Source organism: Egretta garzetta, unplaced genomic scaffold (assembly GCF_000687185.1).
Source record: "Egretta garzetta isolate BGI_Z169 unplaced genomic scaffold, ASM68718v1 scaffold40, whole genome shotgun sequence".
NCBI classification, from domain to species: Eukaryota; Metazoa; Chordata; class Aves; order Pelecaniformes; family Ardeidae; genus Egretta; species Egretta garzetta.
In genome coordinates, this window is record NW_009258484.1 from 2,361,811 (window position 1) to 2,387,068 (window position 25,258).

The 25,258-nt window shown below is 35.8% G+C and overlaps 1 protein-coding gene across 1 annotated transcript in view; it reads right to left on the reverse strand.

The window, feature by feature from the left end:
• NBEA (neurobeachin) overlaps window positions 1-25,258 on the reverse strand; it is a 513,899-nt gene that overhangs the window by 240,737 nt on the left and 247,904 nt on the right. The window contains 2 exon segments of the mRNA XM_035900172.1: window positions 10,585-10,649; window positions 23,975-24,036. Coding sequence (XP_035756065.1) covers window positions 10,585-10,649; window positions 23,975-24,036 — 127 coding nt within the window.

Genomic DNA, 25,258 nt, shown 5'->3' on the forward strand with positions numbered 1-25,258 from the left:
GAGGTTTTTGCAAAGCAACTTGCACATAAGCTTGCTGTACTTATTCATGGAAACTTGTTACTTTTTGAAATTTAAAAACATTACTTAAAAGTAATTTTTTGATGCTGAGTTTTACTTCTAATGGGAATCATAGAATCATAGAATGTTTTGGATTGGAAGGGACCCCCAGAGGTCATCTAGTCCAACCCCCCTGCAGTGAGCAGGGACACCTTTAACCAGATCAGGTTGCTCAGAGCCCCATCAAACCTGGCCTTGAATGTTTCCAGGGATGGGGCCTCCACTACCTCTCTGGGCAACTCGTTCCAGTGTTTCACTACCCTCATTGTAAAGAATTTCTTCCTTATATCTAGTCTAAACCTACCCTGGTTTTGTTTAAAACCATTACCCCTTGTCCTGTCACAGCTGGCCCTACTAAAAAGATTGTCCCCACCTTTCCTATGGGTCCCCTTTAAGCCCTGAACGGCCGCAATCAGGTCTCCCCACAGCCTTCTCTTCTCCAGGCTGAACAAGCCCAACTCTCTCAGCCTGTCCTCATAGGAGAGGTGCTCCAGCCCTCGGATCATTTTTGTAGCCCTCCTCTGCCCCGCTCCAACAGTTCCATGGCTCATGTCCAGCTTTTCATTCACCAGCACCCCCAAGTTCCCTCTCGGAGGGCTGCTCTTGATCCTTTCTTCCCCCAGCCTGTATTGATACTGGGGGTTACCCCAATCCATCCTGATACCGGGGGTTACCCTGAAGTTATCCTGTATTCTCAAATGATATTTCTATGAAGAAAAAGACAGCAAAAGTGTTATTACTATTATATCTGGATTAAATCATAGCCAGCTAACCCTGACTGGAGCTCAAATTCGAATAGACACAGCACAACTCAGCATACTGTACTAACTGGGTTACACCTGATGAACATGCATGGTAATGTCGTCATCCTTTGAATTCTTTCCAATTTATCTAAATCCTTACTAACTCAATCACATGCATGGCATAAGATTAAAAAAAAAAAGAAACCTCATGTTTTTCTGGCATGAGAAAAAGAGCTTACAAGTATCTTTTGGATTCTCATAGAAAAACAATAGAAATTATTCAGAAGGGATCACAAACCAGGAAAAATCTCATACTCAGTAGTATCAAAGGCTGCCAATACATCAAAAAAAATCTCCCTTCACGCACTGCAAATAAGAGAAAGGAACAAGGACCTCTAGGTCAGCAAATTTACTCTTTCACTGCAATACACAGCTATGTCATACAAACTCTTTCATGAACTATCTTTAGTTTATGAAAGGCGTTTTCATGAAATCTAGCTCATGAAATGTGTCTTCAGTTTATGAAAATGTGATTGAGTTGCTTGACTCCAGCACAGCTATGGAAGGTCCTCTGAAGGTTAAAACCCTTTTACTTTCCAATCCAAATGTATTCTTCAGCAGTCTTTACTTTTTCATTTTATGCAAAAATTGCCCTTAGGTTTAGACAACTCTTCATCCTTCTGTTGCCCCTCTGATATTCTATCTATCCCTATTTTACTAGACTAAATAAATCAGCTCTCTGACTTTTCTTGTATGGTAAAAGAGATCGCCTTTTGGGTTTTTACTAATTTCATACACTGATTTTACCTTTTCTGCAAGTGCATAGTCAAAACTGTCAGCAGTATTCTAGACAAGCTCCAGTCACTATTTACAGAATAACATTAATGCTGCCTTATTTCAATGGAAATACCTTTTCTGATGCAATTCTCGAATTGTGTTTTCCTTTTTCTTAGCTCTATATTCTATGATTTTGCACAAGAAAATTCAGTGATTGATTGGTCTTTTACCTCCTCAGACATTTCCAAAAGACAAACCAACAGTTTCTAGCATATATTCCCAAGAACATGAACTCCATGTACTGTTAGGTTATAAAATATTTACGTAACATATTACCTTGTATAATACTTATATTAATGCAGGCTTGAAACCCACCAATATATCCTGACTTATATTTCACTCATCTGCTCAACTATTGCTTCCTGTCCAGAGATTTTTACAGAGCACTTCCTTTTGGGAAAAAGTGCATCTGCATCTTTCCCAAACCATCATGTATTGAAATGACCAATCCAAGTTAGAAGGAGCTTGAGCCACAAAATGCATATATACTTGCTAAACAGAGGGAAGATGTGAAATTTGAGAGCAGTACCATTTTTACTCTCCTTTGGAAATAAGGCATGTTCTTCAGCGAGATCTCCTTGTCACTGACAACTGAACACTTGTTGTGACCGAATTATGCCCAGTGTTCTCATTCACCCTTGTAAATCCTCATCCCACCTTAGCAAACACCACTCTCAAAGATCTAGCAGATAGACTGATGTTGAGACAGGGATGAATCAGGCCTTCTGGTCACACTTATTAATCTCTACACAAGTAGTCCTCCCACAGGGCTAAGGAGCTGTCTGAATGTACAGGCCTGCTGTACTTTTTATACTGTTTTCCAGTAATTTGTGATTTACTAAAAGAAAAAAAGCCATTGACCTAGAATAATGTTTGGCTTTATCCCATGTGATCATTTCTTTAGCTGCACCACGGAAACTCCTACCAGAATTGAAGCCAAATGTGCTGCTCTGTCCTTCCTCAGCTGAGCTGATCTCAATGACGAACTGATGATCAGCAAAAATCTTATCCTCTTTGAGTAGCAATTTTTACCCCATAAGGTAGAGATTAAACACTGACTTGGTAACTTATGGTTTCTCTTTACCAAGACAAGCTTGATTTCTATTAATGCCCACTAATTTATGAACAACAGTTAAAGGTCCCTTACTAGGAAATGGGTTTGATTTGTTCTTAGACTTTCGGTAAGGAATCCATGAACAAAGCAGTCTGAAATCACTCGTGATTCAATTCCTGGTGCACTTCTATGGGGAAATGAGCCTTCTGTACAGATAGCTATGAAGTTTCCAGCTGAACATATGGAAAATGGAAGTAAAAACTAGAATTAAGATATGCTGGTACTTTAAAATAAACATGACAGGGCTGAAGTGTCTGTAGGAATAAGAGTAAATGGCAGGCTCTCCTTTACCTAAAAATCAATGTGTCAGAGACTTATGAGTGAGAGCAGACTAGATAAGAGTATGTCTCAGGACATGCCGATTCATAAATATAAGTTATTTGCAAATGTTGTTTAGGAGTAGGTAAGAAGTTATTTTAAATCCACATGACTTGCTTTCCTGAATTCTGTCCTCAGTAAGGTTACTTTAGAAGTCCAGAGTGCTTACAGGTTAAAAGAAGTTGTGAAAAAGTAAATATGATCCATCAGAAGCCCCTGTTTTTCAGATAATGGGGTTTGAAAAGGCTGGATTGTGGAGCTCCACATCCCAAGAAGGCATTCAGGTAAATAGCCAGACCCTGGGAGAATTAATTTTTTTTTTTTTTTTTTTTTAGAGTTTTGGAAGTACAGACAGTGATAATTCTATACCCAAACTGTCTTGGAAACATGTAAAAACCATAAAGTGTTTGCAACGCATTTAGATGTGGATTGGGATAGGTTGTGACAAACAGTGCTATTTGTACACCCACCAGAATTGAAGGATGAAAAACCGTATCTCTCTAACTATTCTAAACTGACTTTGCTATCTCACAGTGATCTCTTCCTAGTAATAATCTCACACAGAGAAAAAGAGGCCTCGTAGCTGTTATGCTGCTAGATAAAACAATTGTGCTTATGTTACCTAATCTTTCTTTCATTTGAGAAAAAACTAGAAAAGCAGATCATTCCCAAGCAGCAATTTTCAAACCAGGTTACAAAATGAACATTTGTTATAATTTAGCTAAGATCTTGCTTCCTCTACTCATTCCTGAAGTTCTGCCAACTCTCATGTCCAGGGAAACAGATGTTTCTCTGATTTACTTTCATCAGATGCCCATAGCTTAATTTTTCCAAGAAGCAGCCTGGAAATATGCCACTTTTTCACCAAACACAGTTGTTTTGACAATTATTACTCTTAATGGCATTCATAAGAAATGAAATCTATCATTGCACTCGGTATCTATAATAGGATTCTTGAACTCCTCTAACTTGAAGAGTTTGAAGTTCTACAAGATGCCATACTGCTCTAAATACTTTGATTGTAAATTCCTATAAACTTTAGAAGGTAACGTCTAACACAGCAGTCTGATTTCTAGCAAAAGGGTAATGATGAAGAATTTGCTAAAGAAAAGTCTGAAATTACAGCATGCAAAGACTGGACTATGACGTGAGCACATTGGCAAGTTAAATTTCATGAAGGGTAACTATTAACGTTTCAGAAATGCCACAGAAGCTATAACAGACACAGTGAAACGCAGAGTTGACTACAAAGAATCTATTCCACTCCTCATAAAGATTTCCTACTTTGCGTAAGAATTTTCTAAATCAAGAGGAATCTGTCTCTCCGAATAGTGTCCATCCAATAAAAAACCAAGACAAGCAGTTACAACTGAGATGGCCTGCATCTCAGAATCAGCCTCAGCTTTGACATATAACCGGATCAGGCAAGGTTAGAACGTGGGAGGATGCCTCAAAACCTCAAACAGATCTCAGAACTCCAGCTGTACTGACCCCACAAATAGATGGTTACCATAGCAATGTATGCTTTCCTTAACACAAACTGACTATTAGTCGGGAGGTAGAGCAAGGACAGCTGTACTAAATAGCTGAGATTATAAAAAAGCACATCTTACAGGGAGCTCAAGCTCATGCTTCAGCTGGAGCAGAAATACAGACATTCAGTGCACCATTTTACAGAAGTATGGAAGATGAAACTTAGAATGACTTTCCGTAAAACAGCCACTTGCAGTTGATAAAGAATTCCTCCAATCAAAAGTTACAATTGGTGAGGATGACAATACAGCAACAGAATTTGGTTACATATGCCAAAGATAGAATAATCAAACACCTTTGTTCTTATTTATATCTTGTATCTGAGTGCTACTGCTTCCCCAGTGCTATTTTCTGCCTGGATTTGCATATACTGGATTTTGCACATCAGACTGGGATCTTCTGCAAGTTGTTCTGGAAGCCCTCAGCTACATAATATCCATGATGTCTGAAGACCAAGTATCTTGTATTCTTGGATGATTCAGGTGAGCTTCCCATTATGACTTCAGATTTCCTGTGATCAAGATCATTGTCAAGACAGAAACAAGGAACCTTCCTCCATCCTTCTTGGACCCAACTACTAAATGAATCCTTCAAAGGTTATCTAGGGATCCAACTGTAGATGCACATCATAAATCAAATATGGCAAATGGCACCATAGATATAGGGCCTGAGCATTTAAGTATTGCAGACAGTGAATAATGACTGTGAGCTCATTTGCCACAAACCAAACATACCAGAACTGTCAAACTGCAACAGAGGATGTCCAAAAGACAATTTGCTGCAGTTACCCAAGATTTTCTAGTTGAGGTAACATGGAAAGAATGTAAGTCTTTATTAGCCTCCTTTCAGGGTTTAATCAGCAATTCATCCAAATTTAAACAAACACAAATTTCCCGTCTATTTAAACATTCTGCTACAATTACCAGGAAATTAATGAAAACTCTCAATGAAACAGGGCTTAAAAGAAAAAGGCTTCCTATGAATTTTAAGTATGCTTGGACGCCCAGGTAGGTGGATGTGCAAAAGTATCTATTTTCTTGGCTAAAGGCAGACAGCAGACTTAGGTACAGAGATGAAATTACAGAAGCAAAGCTTAGAATTTTAGATCTGAGATGAAATGTAGTCTCATGTCTCCTCAAATATGTATTATGATGAGACTACTCCTATTTAAAATGAGAAAATTCTGTAAAAAATAAAGGAAATTATTTTAAATTAAAAGACAAGGTCATCTCTTTAAAGAGGTGACTGTTGTGAAAACATAAAGGGGAAAGGAAGCAGGAGTTGAGGATAGTAGTCCAGTTCTGAAAGACTAATAGATAATGAACTATAAAATCCATCTCTTAGGCAGGATAGACCCCTGAGACACTATACTTGTCAAAGATATCAAGGTCGAGTATGACCAATTAACCACAACCCTCAGAGTCCTATTGTGTAGCCAGCTTTCTACCTATTTAGTTGTCCATCCATTCAGAATGTAGCATTCTAACTCTGATACATGAGTATTGTGGGACACAGTGTGGAAACCTTGCCAATGTCAAGGTAAATGATGTTCACTGCTCTCCCTGTGTCCACAAATCTAGTTATTTTATCATAAAAGGCAAGCAGGTTAGTAAGGGATGGTTTAGCTTTTGTAAATCCATGTTGGCTGTTCTCAATTACCTTCTCCTTCATGCAGCCAGAACTGTGTCCCAAAAGAACCTGTTACATGGTTTTCCAAGGGACATAAGAAAAGCTAACCAGCTTGTAGTTCCCTGGATTTTTTTGACTATTCTGAAGATGGGTGCAACATTTGTCTTTCTCCAGGCATCTGTGACCTGTCCCAATTTCCTTGACCTTTCAGAGATAATAGTGATCAGCCTTGCAAGGACTTTCACTACCATCAGATGTACCCCATCAGGTATTATGGATTTGTATGGGACAAATTGTCTCAAGGAATCTTTGACTCAATCCTTATCCACTGCAGGTAGTTCTCCTTGAACACTTTCACTTTAGAGTCTTGAGAAACTTTGGTGAAGAGTGAGGCAAATAAGACACTGAGCACCTCAAGTCCTATCTGTCACTAAATCGTCCATCCCATTCAGCAACAGGCCACATTTTCCTTGGTCAGCCCTTTACCAGTAATGAACTGGTAGAAACTCTTGTTGCCCTTAATACCTGTTCCAAGTCTCAATTTCCACTTGAGTGCTGGCCTGCCTTCCTAAGCATTCCTTACATGCCCAAACAATGTTTCTAATTTCCTCCTTTCTAGCCTGGTTCTAATTCCACCTCCTGTGTACTCTTCTTTTTGCACCAGAGCTCTACTATAATTTCCTTGGTTAGCCAAACCAGTCTCTCGATACATCTACTTTTTCTTCTCTTCTTGCACTTGGATGATGCTGTACTTAAAGGTCTGCCACCTTTCCACAGCACTCTTGACTGCCACATCTGCCTCCCATGGGATCCTACCTATCAGTTTCCTGAATAAGCTAAAATTTTCACTCATGAAGTCTGTACTTGCTACTCTCCATACTCACTTCCCTCAGGATCTTGAACAGTAACTACAGCCAAAGATATTGCTAATTACCACATCCCAAACCAGTTATTGCTCACTAGTGAATAGCAGATCTAGCTGTGGGTCACTCTTAGTTGGTTAATCCTGTATCAAGAAGTCATCCCCAGCACCCTCCAGAAATCTTCCTGACTGCACGAATCCCACCTTGTTGCACTTCCAGAGGATGTCATGAAGGTTAAAGGTCCCCATGAGAACTAGGGTTTGTGATGCAGATACTTCCTCAAATTGTTTAAAGAGCATGTCTTCCTTTCCCTTACCCTGAATGGGTGGTCTGTAACAAACTCTTGCCACGACATCACCCTTACTGGACTCTCCTCTCATCCTGTCCTGCAAGTTATCAGCCAGACTGTCATCCATCCCACTGAAGAGCTCCATGCATCTGAGCTGCTCCTTCACAGAGAAGGCAACACTCTCTCCTTGCTTTCTCTATCTTTCCCAAGGAACTTGTATTCGTCCATTGCAGCACTTCTGTCATACGGTGCAGGCTGTCTCACCAAATCTCATTCATTCCAGTGATGTCATAGTTTCGTGACTGCATGTGGAGTAATTTCTAATGCTAGTTTCCCAAGCTGTATGCATTTGTGTACGTATTTACTTGAGGTGGGTGCTCCTATCTTATCTCTTGTTCTTGTCACCCTGCACCTTTTTCTTTTGACCTAATCTATCACCACCCCACTTAAATCTGGGTTGTAATGTCCCTCCTACATCATTCCTAAAGAACTCTTTTCATGTTCTCTTTTACAGCCAACATTGCAGATGCATCCAGCTCTTAAATTAAGAAGCCTACTTATGTGCATGACCTAATGTAAATCTGAAATCCTAATTAAGCTGCTATCAGTGAAGATCTTGACATGTGTGATACCCTCAACATCACATATTCAGAGCATGAGAGTGATTAAAAAGAAGCATAAGGTTCAAGATCATAACAAGGATGCCTTTAAATCTTTCAGGTATATTATAGATAGTGTTATTCTACACTTCCAAATTAAATATCTTTGCATATGTTTTCCTTGAAAGTATTAACTTAAATCTATAGGCAGATACTCTTGCTATACTAAAACCTGTTACAACAGTTCCTATTTTTAGAGACCTGTATCAGGGTGTTTCTACAAATAATGTATCATTCAGTCCTTCCTACCAAAACATTATCTAAACCAAGAAAAACCAAAACCAAACAACTAATTTAAAATTAAAATGCAATTTATTAAAGTGACAGGAATATAGATGTTATATTTTTTTAATGATAACTAAACCAAAATATTTTGTTTCAAAACATTTCTAATAAAGTCAAATATCAGAAAGGCACTCAAATTATTTCAAGCAGAAACAACAAAAGTTAGGTACTCAGAAAATCACCTTATAGCACACATATATTAAAACAGGTAGACATCTAACTGAAGGTATAAAAAAATATGATCCTTTGCATTACATCTAAACCTTTTCTTCCACACTCTAAAGAAAAATCTTTCTCAAAACTGTTGATTTATTACCCAGGTCTTGCAAAATCTTACCCAGAAAGTCCTTCAAAATATTCTTAGTCTTCATTTTGCTTTTAATAATTTAAAATTCAATCATTATTGCACAGTGATTATATGCAATTTTACATCCCATTAACCCTGCTTTGTTTTAATTATAAAGATCCTTTGTTAGATTCTTTTAAATGTTCCAGTTTATAATTTCAGGTTATCCTAGGGAGCACTTTAATTCAGCTGCACATTCATCAACTGTTTATGTCCTGTTAATTGTTGACAACTGCACAATTGCATTCTCTAGCTATGATTGATGAATTGCATTCACAAGTTTAGCTATTAAGCAGAATAAATATTTATAACAAATTCCAGTTAGAGGATTGTTATCTTTATACCCAAAAGGGTAAATTAAAAATGGATTGGCCTGATTGCAAAGAAGAGAGTTCTATTAATGCACACACACTTGTTCTAAAACACCTTTCTGACAAAAGTATACAGAGGGACATGTGTCTAAGGGCAGTTTGATTAGACATTCCTTTGATTGGATTTAACCAGCAGTTCTTAAATACTACTTTGTTTTGAAAGTTATTGTTAGAGGGGAGCAGAAGGTCCACTGACACCTTAATACCTGACTGCTAAAAATATGCAGATGTAGGATTTGTTCAGAATGAGCATTTTATCAATAGCGAGCATGTAATAATACCTCAATCCACTTGCCTGATTGAGAAAATAAAAAGGGTCAATATGGGATTCCATATCGCTATCTGAGAACCTAAGCTTACTATAATTATTCAGTTTTATTACCATGTAGTATCTATTGTGTAATGTGCAGTAAATGACCCACTCAGGTGAGCCTTATTATGGTGCAAACTGGTATTGCTGCTTCATAGCAAGAAGGATTTCCAATGAAAGGACTACATTTCCAACCGCTATATTGCAAAGTAACTCTGTGTGCATGCAGGGACTTTACACCAACCAAAAACTGTGTATAAAGCTATGTGCTCCTGTTTTCCAGATACTAATGTTCCTATATTCCTATATCTGATGTTTTCTAGTCTTCCTTTTAAATTAATTCATGATTTAACCACTGAAATATCAGCTAGACAAAAACTACCCTATAATAAAGAGAAGTTCTGATACTTTACTATTGGTAATGACACACTATTGGTGAAAAAAAGAAACCACACATAAAATGACAAAATCTCTTCAACAGGTGTATTGCTCTATTTTTTTTTTTTTCAACTGCACATATCAAGCCATCTAGATTCAAATGGATTTAATGTACTGGCAAATACAAGTCACACTTGCTACACAAGTGGCTCAATTTGTCTTTGGCATTCCACTACCAGGAAGGCCAAAGAGTCCCCCTTTGCTGCCCAGCTTGCTGGCTGAAAGTACTGACAAACATTGCACAGAGTAGAAGATATGAACAGATACAGCATTAAAATTACTTGAGGACTGATAATACATTATCTTAACAGTTTGCAAAAGCAAGGCAGTTCTTATAAACATAATGTCCTATGTGTTTTACAGGACTCACATTGGACCAGAAATTCTAGATAAAGTAATTCCTCATGAACTGATAGTATAGAGAAGTGCATCTGTACAGTGAATGCTGTGTTCCTAAAACAGATGGAGCACCAGATGGGTTTACAGATTGGGATCTCTGGACTGTCTGGGTAAAACAACCTTGCTGCTCTGGAAAATGGTGGTTCAATTCTCAAATAAACCCAAACCTATATACAGTTCATGGGAGCTCTATTTCCTTTTGTCAATAAACAAAATTTTCAGAATTTACACATTTTCAAATTAAATATTTACCATATAAAGTAACTATACAATAAATCTCTTAATTAAAATGGCCTTTTCACAATCTTTTTGGAACAGATGGTGAGGAAGTATTATCACCCAATGGAATAAATGCAAGATGACTACTTGTTCAAAAGCTTTAAAATTAATTACCTTCCTTCATTGATGAGCTCAATAAATGCAAGTCCTGCATTCTTCTGAATAGAATTTTGCCATTCCTAAGAAGATAAAATATAACATGATCAAAACCCAAGGATTTTAAACCACATTTCTGAACCTGACCCTGATGACTTCCTAAGGAGCTTGAATTTAGGCTGAACTTATTAATTTAATGCTTTTCTTTTTTTTTCTTTTTTGTTTTTCCACCACAGAAGAATGACATGATAATTTAAAAATTGTAATTTGTTCTGATTTTCAAATAAATTTTAGGTGGTCATGTTTTCCATTTCACCCTTAAGCAAGTTTTACTTTCCTTGTTTAGAGAACATGAAAACACATCTTATTTCTCCAACTCATAGTTGCCCAATGAACATAGTAAGTGCTTGTTGCACTTACTATGTGTTAATATGCCATTAAGTACAGCAGCAGTAGATTCTTCACTTTGCTTCACTGTTAAATCTTGTACATTTTTCATATAGGACAGGCAATAATCTGTGTACCATCCATCCCTTCTTGAGTTCAATCTTTGTTTCTTCCCCATTATAGGTGAAAACAAAACGAGTCGCTAATAACAGAGATTTTAAAATTCTTTGACTATTAACATGGATTTCCAAGATAAACTTTCAAAACTAATTTGAACCACTTAATAGATATTAAAAGATAACAACTTTTACTTCATATACCACTAAGTTAAAGAGAAAGTTCTCAATGCATTACAAACAGCTTTTTGCCATACAACCCAATGCCTCTACCACAGCAACAGACTTTTGAAACTTGAGATGAAAACAGGTTGAGGTATCTCTCTAGCAAGTAAAGATTACTTTCTTTTGGGACAATTCCTTAAAACTTTTCTTTAAGAGCAATAAACATTTACTTTTTATCATTCAGAAAAAAAAAAAATCAAAATACATTAGCTGGATTACAGTTCAGAGAGAAATCTTCTAGTCTGAGATTTCACATTATAAACAAAAATGGGTAGAGAGAGTTACCATTACAGAACTATTCTGCTTTATATTTCCTTTTTTTCCAGGACTAAAAAGTCAGGCAGAAATCCCCAGTGCTTGTTTCCTAATATGGGCAAAAAAGATAGCTTTGCATAGATAAGGATATTTTCTCAATGAATGGTTGTGAAATCATCAAGGTGCTTCTTACTGATCCTATGAAAATTCAAAATTCGACCAAGTCATGCATTTTAAAAAAAGCCCAGCAACAATAATCTTGTACCCATGATGGGTTTGATAAGAGCCAAGGTACTAAAATACCCAAATAATGAACATACTCTTAACCTATTACTGAACAGGTAAGTCCTGATTAGGGAATATGGGGTATCAGCATTCAAGCCTCTAGGTTGTGGTCTAGAAAACCATTGCAATGGGCCCTTTCCAGTGCTGTTGATTTTGTTCTTTTCCAAATCCAGTAACTGAAACAAGCCTAATGATCTAATTTTTGGAAGCAATTAAATCACCTTTGTAATAGTACAAAGTCATTCTGAGAAACTAAAAAGGAAAGGATTCAATTGCCTAAGCGTGGGCACCTAGTGCCACTTTAAGAAACAATAGACTGGGTTAGAGGTAGAATTTGAGGTATAGCATTATTTTTTTTTTTTTTTTTAATCAGAGCCTTTTACTGTACACTACACAAAACCCCCTATTACCATTTTCTTTTGAGATGTTTTTCTGCACCACGACTACCATGACTGCAGTCAGGAAAGCAGAACTGGTGTAACTACAATTCAGGAAAGAAGTTCAAAAGAGAAGACAAAAGAAAAAAAAAAGGCTTCCTAAAACAGCTAGAAGAAAGCATGCTAATTAGATTTTTTAAAGAGAGACAGAGCGTCTACCTGTGTATGCAAAAGACCAAGAAACTCTTGCAAGTCTTTTGTCAGATCTTCCTGCTCAGTGCAAATGTCTCAGATACTGCAGGACATCCAAAATGGCTAAATGGATGAGGTATCTTAAGGTACATAAAAAGCCATTAGATATCTTTGTGGAAGCAAATAAATCTCTTCTTATGTCTCCACAGGTGGAAAATCTCATCAAGTTATCCAAAGTAATTATTCATGATAAAAATGAAACCTGCCCAACTATCTACCAACAACTAGTGGAAAACATAATAATGCAGAACCAGAAAGAAACCAGGATTCATGGTTCACGCATCGCTTCATTACAAACTCCCAACCCTCCATTAATCCACAAATAAGGGAATAATTATTAGTACTATAATTTCCTCTCAGTTTCAGGTATAATTTAATATAACAGATTCATGATGCTGAGAGGTGAACTATACTTGTGAAGAGGCATCTGGTTTTCTTTTTTTCAGTTTCTTTTTAAAAGACCCAAACAATAAATTGAAATACTTAGAAATGCCAGCATTACAGTTGCCTTTGCAATAGCCATTCAGACCACTGCATGCACGTTAAGAACTTGATTAATAAGTGGGATTATACACTCAAAGAACATGCAGCAATTTTATTTACATTATCTTAGATTCCACAGAAAACCTTTCTCACCTTCAAGATGCAAGAAGCAGAAAGATAAACACCAAATGTAATGGGCGCAGTGACAGTGACTGGAAAAATTATACTATAGGCAAGTAGAATCATAGCATAGACATTTGATTATTAGCAGCTAAGTGCCTGAATGACTACACTGCATCTCAGGTGGTTTTGGTGTAGTTCACATCCTGAACCTTCTGGGCCTTAAAACAAGAGCTGGGAGACTCAAAAGCTGAGTGCCTCAAAAATGCTGATGCCAATTACATGCTGAAGTAATGGAAGACTTTCACAAACTGTGTACCAGAGAATTTCTTCTGTACAAGAAGGATGCATTGACCTTTCTTTGCTTGGGGGTCCTGGCTTGCTAGGGCAGGAGGGATGATTATTACTGCTAGCAGTGCACCTCTCAAAAAGGTAGGGTATGGAAGACACAGGGATAGAGGCACATTTAAGAGACTGATCTAACACAGTGTTCAAGAATGATGAAACATCACTTCATACTAAAACCAGAATGAAGATATCAAATTTCATTTTTAACTTTATTCATGTTGAAAGAAATAAAAAAAATTGTCTTCCTATACAATAACATTATAACTTTAGACATTGAGTTCAAATGCTGTCCACTATGGCTGTGTTCCACATATTTTATATTATGCAAACTTCTATTGAAGACATAAAAAATGTACAAAATGATTCGGATACTGGTAATTGCTGTCCCTGTGCCCCCATCTAACTTGTCCTCATTCCCTATTTTATCATTGCTTGAAAAGCATTACTGCATCTAGAAAGCCTCAGTGCATGTTTCCTGACAGAAGGTTCAGACTGAATACTGTTACGAAACTGTCCATACAGAGGACAGGAGATGAATAAAACGAGGATGAGAGTAAAAGGCTAAAAATTCTAAATAATGAACCATAACACAGTACAGAGATTACTTGAAATTCAGGTGTTTTTTTTTTTTTATTTCAGATCATGATGTACATTTTCTCACTGTCTGATATCCTTACAATTTTTACTTTTGAGTGTATTTTCCTAGTCTTATTTCTATGAAATTCTCCAATCCCTAGTACACTAAAAAAAAAAAAAAAAGAGGCTACACAGTATTAAGAAATTTAGCAACATGTTAAATTGATACCAGAAAATTTGCATAGGTAAAAAATAATTGTGAAAGACCAAAAAAGGAACAACCAGGCTTGGTATGGTAAAACTTTTTAAAGTTTATATTATACGTCTTTCCAAATCAACCTTTGCTTACAATAATTTTTAATTTTTTATTACTGATGATTAGAAAATCTCTTAAAAAAATCCTGTGATAATATTAAAAATTAAAGAAGAAATCTGACATAATATCTTTACTAAAAAAAGGAATAGTGATTCTCAGTTTTTGTATCTTACATGAAAGCTCTCACCCTTTCCAATTTCTGCAAGGAAGTCTAAAATTGTGTCACAAATGACAAGTTTCTCAACAAACTGCAGTTACTGAATGGACACATAACTGGTGTAGTAATCACCCTACAATTCTCCTTCCACTACAGGTGCCACTGTCTCAATCAGTTGTAGCTTCTTTGGACTTCTCTCTTCTCCATGTCTTAAACTAATCTGAGCATTTTTTTTTTCTTTTTGTCATATTGAATATTTATTGAATTTTCTAGGCTAAGGTATTAATAACTCAGTTGATACCTCAATTCTTCAATCACTGTATTTTAGTCATACTTCTTGAGACAGATGAAATTCTATTATACTGACTCTTTTCTTTCTGGACCATTGAATAAATTTGGAGAAAAGTCTTGTACAGAGCTGAACAGGTGCTACCTTTTATTGGTGTAAGGAAGGGGAAATTTTATAAAAATGTGTTTTCAATTCACAACATGCATGTAATTTAGCTTGGGTTTGAACTCCATGTTGTGAAGTTACCTTCTAAAATCACCAATAACTTGCTTTACTTCATTTAAGAGGAAAGATTCAAAGGAAATGTTACAAGATTGAAGGAAATGTTTCTTTATGGCAGAAACCCATGTACATTAAAAGTAGGTAAAAACAGAAAAAACAACTGATTTCAAGATTCAGACTCATAAATTTTTGATCAGATTGCTCATAAATTTTTGAAAAGATTACACAGTCTTTACGATCATAAGACTGTCCCTACCATTCCTAAAAGAACTGAGCTAAAGATGTTGGAGTCTTAAAACCTTCTATTATTGTGTGGAATGAGAATCAGATTTAAGAATTCCAATTTTACTGCCTTTATCCTTCTCTCACTCTCACATGTATACTGCTGATAGATGATAAATAAAATGTATTTTTGGTCTACTCTTTCAAGTAAATTTGGGACCAATTTTAGGATTTTATGATGGGTCATCCATTTTAAAAGCAACTACTTCCCACAATAAGGAAGTTGCAGAATGACTGACGACATCCTCCTGGAAGGCAAATCTGCAAGTATTGGAATACACCGGGCTTCTGGCCAAATCACAGAAAGGAAAAGAATGTGAAACTTTCACAACACTATTTACGTGAATATGGCTTTAACAATGCAGCAAAGGAAATAGGAAGTTTCAGATTTCACTTTCACAAGACTAAAGCCTCATTTTCCCTTTATTTTCTTGACTTGGAGTAATATGTTAATTTTTTTGCTTTCTTGGAAACACACAGACCCGTTGCCCTTCTGATCACCTGTGGTAATTGCCCAATTTTTCTTGGAAATTAAGTCAAACTTTCCCAGAGGAACGTTTCTTTGGTATCTTAGAAGAAAAGAGAAAAAAAAACCCCACAACTGCAAAAACATTTAGATTACCCAAACAACACTAGGGAAAAGGCCAAATTCATTTAGATGATACAATATTCAATTTAATCACCTTGTAGAAATTCAGCATATCTTCTAATGCAGACAGAAGATATGTGCTAGAAGACATATGCATCTCTGTAACTTCTAGAGCTTCCTTCCTGACTGGAAAAATAGTTCTTCATTTAAGAGACACTAAAAATTTTTATTAACAAGACGTGTTCCCATACATGGCTTTTAATCCTAAAAGCCAGTCCACTTATTAATCAACCAATCTTTGATGTTACAGGTGTATAACTAATTTGAAATCTTCCAAAACGCACCACTAAAGAGAAGACTTTTTGATGAACAGAAAACTACTTCTCACAAACTATGATTTGTTATGATTTGTTATGATTTGACTATATTTATTAATAATGATGGCCTCCAATAATGAGCTTTTGCACCCTTTCTCAGCCCTTTAAGAAATACCAGCTGACTCTTTCTAACTTTCTCAGTGTTTTCCTCTAATCTAAGATCCTTCTCAGTTGTAGGCAACTTAACAGAGAAGGCACCTTGCCATATTAGGATATGGGGAAAGTAATTCTTACAGTTTTCTGATCCTGAATATTTTGTCATGAATATAGAAGAGGTTGAAATCAGCATCTCACTGATGTGTAATAAACGTGGTCTTTGACATTTTTTGACAAGGACAGGCAAGAGAAAGGACCAGATGTTCCATGATGACTCTGGTGTAAGTAAGATATTGAAGAAGAGATTCTGCTTATTACTAAAGGCAAAACACAGAAGTAGTTTTCTGAGTGTACGGGGATCTGGAAGGACATCTCACAGAATAATCAAGAAAGTAAAATTGCCCAACAAGTAGGAAAGAATACACTGATGGTTTCCATTTGAAAGTTAAATTATCAGAAGCAGATGGCCAAGAGATGAAGACTGAGATTGAGCTGGAAGACATTCCACACATGGACAAGGAATTAATGCAAGAAAATTCTCTGATACCTCTTTAGTGTAAAAAAAAAAAAAAAAAAAAGGTAAAGCAATGTGATCACCTTCTGGAAAACTTCCAGACTTCCATAATGCAGGTGAGAAACACCCCAGGGGGTAAGGTGGGGGCACTCCCCCAACAAACCACTTAATTTCTGCAGCAAAACAATATAAAGGAAAAAGTTTTCTATGTGCCTTGTAGCTTGTACTGAGTTCATTCCTGTTTTGGAAATTACACTGAGTGTGTATAACAACTTGTTCTTGTATAGGCCATGTTCTGGATTATGAAGAGCTCCAAATCAACACCAGAACATAAGTACATGTTTAAGCTGTACCATATTTGATAATGGATAAGGTCTCCTGCTGGACCTTTATATAGTCTAAATAGGATAACGATATTAAAGTACTCACTTCAGCTACAAAGACTTTATTTATTGAACTTAAATTTGAGTCTGTGATAAAAAGCAAAGTTGCAAACATTCAATTTGGAGCTATGTGACTGAAATTTTCATACTCCTTTCTAGTGGTCTGTCCAGTATTCGACTGTGCAATTTTTTTTGGTTGTAGCATTTCTCTCCCATCAAATGCCTAAACTGTCTTTCTTTCCTACAGCCTCAGCCATCCTACCTGCCACCTGCTATGAGCTATTGCTTTCATAGCTACTCTAGAAGTATAATAAGTTAAAAATTACTATTTTATCCAGAGTTACTTTTTATTTTAATGTGACCTTTTCCACTATTGCATGTACTGGTGAAAGGGAGCGAGCAGGAATACGGAGCCAGGCATGGAGAAGATATGATACCTCCACCTGTGTGATTTGGGCCAGAACAAAGCATAAGTTGAGCACTGAAACTGCAGCCTAAGAGTATCATTCCATTAGATGCAGAGAGCTGAATGTAACAACTTGCTGCCATGAAAACACAAGTGGCATTTTCTCTCTTCTTCTCTGTCTCCGAGATTTGCAATCCTGAATCTTTCTCTTTGGCTCTGGTGGTTTTTGAACCAGGGTCTCAGCCAGTTTAACCCACCAAACCAGGGAAGAAATGCCTGAACAGTTTTCATATGTGTTTGTGTCTTATGAATATCAGCACTGGTACGAAAGTGGTGTTAGCAGAGAAGAAGCTGCAGGACAGCAGCAGCGTAGCATATCCAGAACTTTGTTAGGATAACTGATTTCAAGGTATTCTGGAAAAACTGATTATTGTATGCTGGAAATATAGATTATTGGAGCAATGAGTTTCTGTATGTTTGCATGTGTGTTTCTATGTATCCTTCCCTTCTACATCAAATTTTAATTCAGACTTTTGCAGTGATATGATATGTAGCATTGTCTCTTTCTAGTCGCACTGGTACAAATACAGAGACAGTGGATAATCCAACATGAAAAATGGGAAAACAGCCAAAGGTAAAACAACTTGTTTCATGATTAGGAAAAAAAAAGATTAAAAAACTACACCTCCATAAGAATTTGCATAACCAACCTTAATTTCACCATTGAAGTTACATCAGACCTAATTCCCTAAGTAGATTAAGTCCCAGGTTCATTGTTCTTTAGATTTAAGAGAAGAAGTTGCTATTTAATTTCTCTTCAGCCTTCCTACCGCAGCTGGTGTCAAAAAGACAAATAGGAAACACTTCTGTTTGTGTGCTACTATCACAGTTACTCTGAAAGAGCTATCACTTGTCAAACAAAAATTAGAGAGTATGAGAACTCTAGGAATACCTTTGGAGGGAATAAATAGAGACCAATAAACGTAATGAAAGTTGAATCTAATACTGGCAACAGGAGTAAATACATATAAAATTATTATAAATAAATCTATAATGAAAATCAAAAGGTTTCTAATAATGAATAATAGTAAATTGTGAAACAGACATACAAATAGTGTAGTACAGAAATAAAGCTGTCTTAAGATGGAGCCTGGTAAGATGCCTGTGAGTTTGGTGCTTGATAAGAAGGCACTGTACAGCAGAGCTGGAGAATTCCTACTTAAACTTTTCTAGAAAGCCTTGAATAGGGTATGTTTAGTACCAAGGGATTGTGTTTCTATTACATGAATACCACATTTCAGGGCTGTTTCTGGTCAGTTGTAAGGACCAGAAAAGGATTTCTTTTTCTGCTTGGTTTCTGTGTTGGGCAGCTGCCAGTTTCTGAAGCCCAGGAGGTATCCGATACTTTGAGGCAGAAGGCACGTTTAGATGTGCTAGTGCGTACTGAAATCTCTCCAGTGCCTGGCTGATAGGTCCTAGTTGATAGGTCTTCTCAGAGCTATCATCAATCCTATCACAAATCCTTCAAATTTGCACTGGCAAGGCATATCAGGTTTTTTGGGGGGGGGTGGTTGGTAGTTTGGTTGTTTTTCCACCTCTCCTTGGAGTGGGATTAATTTCCTGATATTGTTTACAGTTTTTTCTTGCCTCTTAGGATAACGGGCAAGGCACTCATTCGCCTTCCTCCTACCTTCTGCCTCGCTTTGCTTCTTCATAGTTTTCATTGCTAGAGTATATAGTATGTAGTATGTAGTATGTAGTATGTAGTATGTAGTATGTAGTATGTAGTATATTAGTATAGAACGACTATGTTTTAGATGTGTGAAACTGCTGGAAAGTGTTTTATGGACTGTGCCGCATGGGAGCAGATCCTTCACAGATCTTTTTTGATTAAGTATGTGCTGAATGGCTGCCTGTGATATGGAGAGACAGAATGGATTCAGCCCAAGCAGCTTCTAAGTTTCCAGGTTAACAGATAAGACGATGTGGACAGACACAACTCATTTGTGAGGCTCACACTGGTAACCAGCGTTTGAAAGGCTTAGCTGAAGCTCAGTTTATCCGTTAATTACATACTGGAGTTTGTCAAGTTATGGATATATTTTATTAAGGTACTTTTAAGTTCTATAATTTTTCATAAAAGTAAACAATTCACAGAGTCTAGTTAGAGCTTAAGTATAAGAGGGGCCATGTGCTATCATTTATTTGAGAATCTCCTAACAGGTTTTAATTGCATTTTAAGTAAAGCATTTCTTGCTTATGTATATCCTTTTCTTCACTCATACAGTTTTTCTAATAAAAACCTATTTACAAGGGACAGTGTCTAAAAGGAATCTTTTTCCTCAACATTCAGAAGCAGATTATTTTCATTCTAGTTTTTATATTTCCTTTGGAGGCTCCTGACTTACAATCTTGATCAAACTTCCAATGTGGGGGGAGGGGAAATAAACAGAATGAATGATTTATTGAAAACTACAAAATCCTGAAATTTGTCAGATATTCTACACATATTCTACAATCACAAATGACATAGCATTTTTTTCCCTAAAGTAACCATTTATCCATTATAATATTTTTATTTTTAAACAGGTCAAGTAGCAAGATGCCTTAAGTACCAAGACCATATTTTTTGTTTAAGAAAATAAATTTCCCCTGTTAATAGATAAGATACATAAAAATACAAGTGGCATGAGATAAAACTCCTTTGGGATAACATCATTCAGTTTCTGCAGAAGCTGTATCTCCAAAGAGAAAAATTTGCAAAAGATCTGGAAGTAATTAGAAACTATTGTAGTGTTTTGGCTAGGGAAAAAAAAAAGAATAAGAAAAAATTAATTGAAATCTAAATCCTATGTAAGAAGGAACTACACTACAAAAATTAATGTATTATTTAAAAAAATTGTGTGTTTTATTGAAGAAATCTGCCACTCCAACAGCAACACAGCTGTGACATGCTCAACTAGGCTGAGGGAACAAAGACCAGCTAATCAAGCACAGATCTTGTCAAACATAACACATCTTCATCCGTTTTATGTTAAAATAGACCAAATCCAAATGAAAATGCCTGCTTTATGAAAAGTGAAAATCATTATATGTTTATTATCAATTATCTAGAAAAAATACATATTTCAAATACTTGGATGTATGCTTTTGGCTTATATAAGAAATAAAGAAAATAAAGCCTTCAAATTAACCCAATTTTTTATCAAATGAAGTAGGTGATATTGGGAAAAAATAAAATGAGTGCAGGGAAGCAAGTTACAGTACAAGACAGATTCTGAAAATACAAAGAGTAGAACTTTTCGTTCTTTCCCAAACCCACAAATGATGCACTATCCCTACAGGAGTTCCTTTAAAACTTAAAATGTATTTTTCACAGAAACTCCAAATTCCTTTGGGGGAAAGTCTTGATTGCATATCCCTCAGAGTCTAAAAGGCTGCCCATATGAACTGAATTATCCATGACATGTACCTTCAGACATTTGTAATATGATATTTCATGTAAATTTAGACCATACCTTGGACGTGAGCCGCTGGCAATGTTGATTTTATTCAGGAGCTCAGATAAGAAAAAAAATTCTGACATCCTTGCTAATCTGTAGTCGTTAACATGGAATTTCCAACATAAAGAGCATAAAAGCATCTAATTTGCTGTAGCAAATGAAAGGAAAACAAACTTTGCATTTCCCTTTCCTTTTCAATGTCTAAAGTTACTCTGTTCTGTGCAAAGAGAATTGTACTTTTCAAAGGTTTTTAATATCGTCATCTATCTTTTGAGTGACACATTTCAAACTTCCCCACATAATCTGTAAATGTCAATTTGAATATGAAGGATTTACCCATGTTAGAAAGAAAAGCCTTAGTTACATTAGGATTATTAAAACCCGCAGTACTTCATATAGCCTTTCCAGTCCATATTACTCAATTTATCATATGGAAAAGCTCAGGTAGCACTGTAGGGTTCTTTTAGAGATGAGTTAACATCAACGTCATTTGCTGCGGACATCTGCTAAGATCCTAATTCCAAATTCTGTTAGCTATAGTCTGGATTACGATATTTGTCTGTCTGCCATTCTCTTCTTCTAGCCATATATGTATCAGTATTTTTAAAGCATTTACCTCTCATTTTCTTTTGACAAATAGTTCTGAAATGTAAATAGAAAAAAAAAAACCCAAACTTTGTTCCTGCAGGTGAATAAAAGTACAGACCTGATTGTTCAGTAAACCCACAGGAAAAAATACAATATTCTGTGCGGATGCAATTTACAGAAGCAATACTTTTGGAGTAAGGACGGTGAGGGGAGGAGAGCGCAATTTGCACCACTACAGCCCCCTGTTGACCAACTCGTGTAGAAACATTTAACATCACTCCACCAACAAACATCACAGCATTAGCTTCTAAAGTACTTCGTCATAAATGGACACCAGCACACAAAATCTTCCTTACTTAGAAGATGGAAAACAACCCTGAAGTATCAGATGGTGTATAAAAACGAAAAGGTTGCAATCTCCCCGAGTACTTGGGTAGATGGAAAACAGCTCTCCCAAGCAAACATTGAAGAAAATGAATAAATGTTCAAAATTAGAAAATGATTAGGCTCTTCACATTATGTTAGTGATAAAATTAAGCTTATTTTTAAAATAGTCAAATATCTTGAAATAATAAATAACATGTATAGTAGTCATAAAAATAACAAATTGATTTAGCTGCATTTGTTACATAGCTTTACTGGGATGTCTAAAGAAAAAGCATTGCAGAAAGAGCTTAAATTTCTTTCTCTTCCTTTCAATCAATATTTGAGGCAAAGTTTCATCTCTAGGGCCCTTAATGGCAGGAATTCCTGGAGCCAGCAAATGAGTAATGTTAAACCTATGATTAGATGATGAGGCCATCAAAGACACTAGACCCTAATGCTACATTCCACTTTATTCCTGAGAACTGCAGTAAAACCAAAGGCTAGAGAAGAAAGGACTGGAAGTTATTCCTTCCCTCAAGAAAAGATTTCAAAAGCTGCTAAAAAAAAGGAAAAAGAAAAGTTGCATGACATGAATATAGGGCTCAAAAGCCTTAATGGATCTTTTGGAATTTTCCTGGAACCCAGGACTTCACCATTAGGTAACAAATTTTTCAAGTGCCCTGCTGGAGAAGGTTTGAAGTTCAAACCCCACTGAGGATTCCTGCCAGGGATGTATTTTTCTTTTACTTTTCCCTAACCAATATCCACCCTGGCTAAAAGAAGGGGGGGGGGGGGAAAAGGAAAAAGTTGTAAATGTTAATTATTTTCAGATAGATTCTTCAAAAGTGGATTTTCATTTCAATTACCCCAAGAAATTAATTTGTTTTCAGTACATTTTTTGTGCATGTTCTCAGTGTGCAGCAGTGAATGCTTGAGTAATACTACAAACAAGTAATTTTCCTTAGTAATAATATAACAAGTTAACCTGGGCATTTTATATACTAACTTGGTTTAACTGGTATTATAAATCTGTGGGGAACGTGGTAAATGAAACACTGTTAATAAGTCTTTAGAGAAGTGTAAAAACTTGTGAAGTTATTTGGATCTGTTAGGCCATTATATTTTTCTTATATTTTACAAAATGAGCAAAATTCTAAAATGTTTGTTGGTAACTTATTACTGGCAGTTTAAAGTAAAAGGCTATATGTATGAATTTAGCCAATAACGCTTCTGACACAACAAATAAAATTAAAACTGAGATGTAAACAATCCAAACAATATGAGGAATTATTTTAGTTTTGAATATTTTACTTGTGAAAGCAATTCAAAACGTTAATTGATTCGGATTTCTGAGAATCCCATTACTGTTATGCTAAAAAAAAAAATTAACCGCAGCATTTTTTAAATAGAAATACTCTGCTTCTGCCAGTTCCTGAGGACTACCTAAGCCATGTTCATCTGCTTTTTAGATGCTGACAGCTATATGTAATAAGTTATGTCATGTATACCAAAAGTAATAAAGTCACCACAAAGTAAGGTTTTAAAAAATTACTAATACAAAGACAGATTTTACCACAAAATAACAAAACCAGTATCTTATTCATGTATTCCAGTAAGAACTGGCATGAAAGAGAGTTTATGCACAGAAAAAGTGCATAATGTACATCCATACACTTTTCAAAACAAATGCAAATATCGATTGTAGACCCTGTGAATATAGCAACACTATAGAATGTATATAAAAAAATCTAGTTATATACTACTAGAAGAGATTAGTTTGTATTTTCTAATACTGAAATGAAGAACGAAACAAACAGCAAGATGCAACCCTTAGGCTGGCACTAATCCAGCACTGTGCAAAGAAACTAATGCAACTAAAACCAGAGAATGTCTTACCTGTGAACAAAGCAGCATAACAAGTTCAACCACTGAAGTACTCGACTTCATACAAACCAGACCTGAAATAAATAGTCAAAAATGAATGTAAAAGATTGGTGGTATTTAGTCATTATAGCTCCACTATTTCAGAAAGTCCATGAAATATCTGTGCTGTATATTTTTATCACTCAAATTCACTGAAACAAGGTTCAAGCACAATTATTTGAGACTTTCAGATTCAAACATACTGAAATATTCAGAAAGCATCAAAACATCACCTGGAATAATCTATACCAGGTTCAGGACAGAATATTTTTTTAATTATGTCTTTTTGGCATTTAGCTGTGTTCACCATTTAAATAAATAAATAAATACTTATCTATATCACCCAAAGTAATTTAATATATGATACACATAAGAAAACAACCTGAAAACTAAATCCTGTAAATTCTTAAGAATAACCTGATCAGATATTAACAGGTAGAGAATAAGGCCTCTGCTTAGAAATTATTTTAATTTTCATCTGATAATTGATTTTCCTGTAATTTAAAGTTTGAATATTAATGAAAGAGACATTAATGTGAAATCTTATTTCTATTAAAATGATAACCCGTAATTTGTAGTCCGTGTTTCTTAAAACAAATTTTGAATTATGCAGTGTAATTGTTACTCATTGTTTTGTACTTAATTTGAATAATTAATACCTAATAACATCGCCACTATTGTAAATACTTCTTTGCAGCTTTGGAAATGCAAATTTCCTTTCTGATAGAATAGTATTTGAAAGATGCATTGCAAAGAGACAAGGAGGAAATTAACGCTTCTACTGTCAACTCTACATGGTAGCTTCTGTTATCTAAAAATATATAGGCAACACATTGATATGTTCGCTTAGGGCATGGAAAGACTTTGGTTGTGTTATAAAAATGATAACTGTATAAATATAAAGCTTACAACTAAGGACTAAATAGGAAGCTGAAAAGGAAACTGATGTGCTTTAAGTAGGTTTCTACAAACAGCGATTAGAGACAAAAGCACTCCTACACAATAGCGCGTATATTTATTGCGGGTAGTGGATAAATACCCTTTTGTGCCCATTTTGCTAACAACCCCATCCTTATTGTACAGTAACACAGAACAAGCTGTAAGAAGCCACTAGGATTCCATTCTATCAGATATATGGGCACACAGTTAACTAATTAAATAAGAGGCAGATGTGCAAAGCTCATTTAGGGAGACAATTGCTGTAATTGATCAGCTATTCTCATGCTCAAGTGCTAGAGGATCAGAAAGATTAATGGG